The 4,092-nt window shown below is 59.1% G+C and overlaps 1 protein-coding gene across 1 annotated transcript; it reads right to left on the reverse strand.

Moving 5' to 3' along the window:
• Positions 1 to 2,638: 2,638 nt before the first annotated feature.
• NOG (noggin) lies at positions 2,639 to 3,540 on the reverse strand. Its single transcript, XM_049861319.1, has one exon. The coding sequence runs from the start codon at positions 3,411 to 3,413 to the stop codon at positions 2,715 to 2,717; it is 699 nt and encodes a 232-aa protein (XP_049717276.1). The 5' UTR covers positions 3,414 to 3,540; the 3' UTR covers positions 2,639 to 2,714.
• Between the last annotated feature and the right edge of the window lie 552 nt (positions 3,541 to 4,092).

Consider the following 4,092-nt stretch of genomic DNA (forward strand, 5'->3'; position numbering starts at 1 on the left):
AGGGAGGAGGGGGCGTAGCGGAGGGGAAGACCTCGCATTGTAATCCAATGACATTGCCAGCGTGGGGGTGGGGGCGCTGGCCTCAGCGCGCTCTCCGAATTTTGGCTGCCGGCCCAGCTGGGAATAACTCTCTCCGCATAATTCGCATGTTTACCAGGCATGAAAATTCTTGCTTTCGGGTCCCCCCCCATAACCCCCCCGTTCCCTCCCCCTACCACCTCCGCCCCTCGCAAGTGAAACTCCGTCTAAAAAAATATTGGCCCGGGGCACAGAAAGTTTTGCATAAATTCATAAGTGATGAATGGCTGATTTTAACGTTATTTGGGTATTTGTCAGAACTTAACAAATATACATGGGGACGGCGGTTCATAAACTTAAACATCTCAATATCCCCTTTCTTCTGGAAATAAATTACGTTTGTTTGCCCGGCTTGGAGTCTTAAGGTAGCCGACATTAGGAATATTTTAAAAGCCATCATCCATCGAGCATGTCTCCCAGGCGCCAGGAAGATTAAATGAAAGAATCATAAGATGGAGGTCTTTAACTTTTAATCCTTTTACAATGAAGCCTCAGATAGTCGCGGGGGCAGGGTGCCCTCTCTGGGGGGAATAATGCCGTTATTCCTCAGCTCTCAGTTAATGAATACCCTAACGTCTGTCCCACGGCTGACGGAGGCAGCGCCGGGGAGGGGGCTCCGGCTCCCAGGCCAGGCTATTGAAATGAGGAGCCACCGAGGCTGCGTCGGGAGGGAAGAAAGCGCCCGGCTGGAGGGACAGGGCGGGCGGGGCCGGGGGCATTGAGACTGTGCTGGGGACCCCGCGCAGGTTTGAAATAATTAGCATAGATTCGCCGGGACTCCGGACCGGGGTGGGGGCAGGGAGGGAGGCGCAGGGAGGTGGCAGGGCGGGGTGGGAAGGGGGCAAAGGAGAGAGACTTTGGAGTCCAAGATAAATAAAGGGCGCGCTGAGCAGTGTCAGCGAGCGGGCCCACGTGGAGCTGCGCGGATGGGCGCCACAGCCGACTCCCGCGGAGGGACGCACGCGAGAGTCCAGCGCCTGCCCCAAGACGTTGGCTTTTTAACGTGTGCAGTGCGGCCGGTATTTTGCACGTCCCTTTAAGGGATAACATGCTCTCCGCCCCTATCTAACACGAAAGCTTAAAAATCCCGATTCTTATTTCTCCCCCCCTCCCGGCTCCCAACGGGAGTGTGTGTGTCCAGAGCCTGAGCGCACCCCGTTCCAACGACAGATCCCAGAGTGGGCGTTTTTCACCCAAATTCGGCCCCCTTTGAGACCCGGGCTCTCAGGGTCCTTCTTGAGTCCTAGAGGAAGGGAACGTGGGTGTCAAATCTTCAGCTACCCCCAGCAACTCCAGCTGAGGTCCTGGGATCTTGGGGGCTCGGACCTGCAAGATCCCGGAGGCTCGGAGTGTTGATTCCAAGGGATTGCCTCAGCTCGCACCTCTGTAGCTTCCAGGCGTGCAAAGGGTTAAGCGGGGCTGGATATTGAGGTGGGGGGTGCGAGGCGGGAGGGGTGGCGGGATCTGGGTGGGCGCGCTCTGATCTCCCTCCCTCCCCCCCATTCCTTGGGGGTCAAGTTTCAGCGGCACTCCGCCCCCAGGGTAGGTGTGAAAGACACGTGTCCCCATTGTGAAGGGCCTGTCAGGCAGGACAAAGCGGCCGCCCACCCTCCCCCCCGCCCCTTGGCCCAGCCTGGGGTCAGCTCCAGGGGGCCGGCTGGGTGTCGAGGTCACGACGGGCCCGAGCTTTGGTGACACTGGAGGAAAATGCTGGGAGACTAGGCAGAGGCCACGTGATGCTCAAGTCAGGGGTTTGCGGATAACCCCCCTTCTCTCCCCTACCCCCCCTCCCGCCACTGAGAAACTCAGCGGTCACCTCCGTCACTCCAGAGGAAGGGGAGCCTGAGGGATGAGCCCCTTCTCCCAACAGGCTTAGGCACAGTGGTACCCCCTTCCCGCCCCCTCCCGGAGCCCCCTCCCCATCAATCATCAACACAGAGAATCGCAGTGTCGAGCGCAGTCGGTTTTAGTGGTTTTCTTTAATCCTGCTCTGCACTTCTTTCTCATTTACTACACGGGATATTATAAAGAATAAATAGCAGATACTCTTAATTTACAATGATTAGTCATTCCATTTGTTCTCTATATTTACAATAACTGTAAAATAACATTGAACTCTATAGCTTCTTCGAGGTCCAAGGAAAACCAGAACACTTTCCAAAGAATGGAAAATAGCTTTTAAAAAGTCCTTCTACAAAAGTTCCCCTCTCTCTTTGTACTTTAAGAAAAAAATAACTTTTCCCCCCTGCTTCGCCATGCGAAGGGCACTGGAATATAAATAGCAGGTTAACATTATTAGCAACAACCAGAATAAGTCTCTCTTTTATCTGTTCTTTTTTTTTCTTTTGCTTATTTTTTAAAAAATACAGTAGAAGCCGGTAACTTTAACGTATAATACTGACCTTTTAATAAGTAAATTAAAACTGGGACCGTATATACACACACATATACATTCCTACACAGTTAAACAGTGCATTACATGAACCAGAAAGCTAGGTCTCTGTAGCCAAAAAAAAAAAAAAAAAAAAGTTCATTGAATCCACTCTCAAGGGTGGTGGAACTGGTTGGAGGCGGTGGCTGGGGGCGTCGGTGGGGGTCAATCAAGTGTCTGGGTGCGGGCAGGGGGCCCCCGAGTTCTAGCACGAGCACTTGCACTCGGAAATGATGGGGTACTGGATGGGAATCCAGCCGCATCGCTGGCCCCCGCGCCGCTGACAGCGCCACCGCAGCACCGTGAGGTGCACAGACTTGGACGGCTTGCACACCATGCCCTCGGGCACGGAGCACGAGCGCTTGCTGAAGCAGCTGCCCACCTTCACGTAGCGCGGCCAGAAGCGGCTGCCCAGGTCGTTCCACGCGTACAGCACGGGGCAGAAGGTCTGCGACCACAGCCACATCTGTAGCTTCCTCCGCAGCTTCTTGCTTAGGCGTTGCTTCTTGCCCGGGGCCAAGCCCTCGGAGAACTCCAGCCCTTTGATCTCGCTCGGCATGGCCCCGGACGGCCGCTGCCGCAGCAGCTGGTCCAGCTCCGCCAGGTCCTCGGCGCCACCGGCCACCCCCCCGCCCCCGCCGGGCCGGTCCTCGGGGGGCGAGGTGGCCATGAAGCCCGGGTCGTAGTGGCCCCCGAGCAGCGAGCGCAGCAGCGTCTCGTTCAGATCCTTCTCCTTGGGGTCAAAGATAGGGTCCGGGTGTTCGATGAGGTCCACCAGGGGCAGGTTGTCGCTGGGAGCTGGGCGGATGTGGAGGTAGTGCTGGCCGCCGGCCGGTGCCGCCCGCAGCCCCAGGACCACCACCAGGGCGTAGAGGGTGACCCCCAGGCTGGGGCAGCGCTCCATGCCTCCGGCGTGCGCCCGGGGCTGCTACTTCGTCCCGCGTCCCCGGAGGAGAGCACGCCGAGCCCGCGGCGCCGCCGCCGCGCTCCCCGGGCTCTCCCGAGGCGGCTCACCCTAGGCTGGGCAGGCGCAGGGCCGGCAGCATGAGCCGCGGGGAGAGACCTTCGCTCCGAGCCGGCTCCCACCGGCGCAGAAAAAAGGCACACAAGTTGGCTGCAACTCCTCTCCCAGGTCTATTCGGGAAGGCGGCCGCGGCGGGGCATCTGAAATTACTCCAGGGAGACCGCGGGGCGCGGGGGGCGCCGGCTCCTCGCTGCCTTCCCGGGCCGGCGGCGGCGCAAGGCGCGTGGACGAGCCGTCTCCCCTCCTCCTCCTCCTCCTGCTCCTGGTCCTGCCGCTCTCTGCAGCGCCGCTGGCCGAGCGGGTCCCGGGGGCACTCCCCTCCGCCTGCTCCGGGCTCCGCGGCCGGCTCTGCCCGGCGGACTCCAGCGGCGGCGGCGACGGCGGCGGCGGCGTCCGCGCACGTTGGCACCGGTTTGTCTGTCTCGCAGGGTCCAAGCCTTTAAATTTCCTGCACTTTCAGCTCCATCACCATGGAAACCACTGACTCTCTCGGCGTTGCCCCCTCCCCCTTCTTCCCCCCAAACAACAACCCCACCCCCCACTTCTCCACCCCCAAGGA

The sequence above is a fragment of the Elephas maximus genome, chromosome 19 (genome assembly GCF_024166365.1).
Source record: "Elephas maximus indicus isolate mEleMax1 chromosome 19, mEleMax1 primary haplotype, whole genome shotgun sequence".
NCBI classification, from domain to species: Eukaryota; Metazoa; Chordata; class Mammalia; order Proboscidea; family Elephantidae; genus Elephas; species Elephas maximus.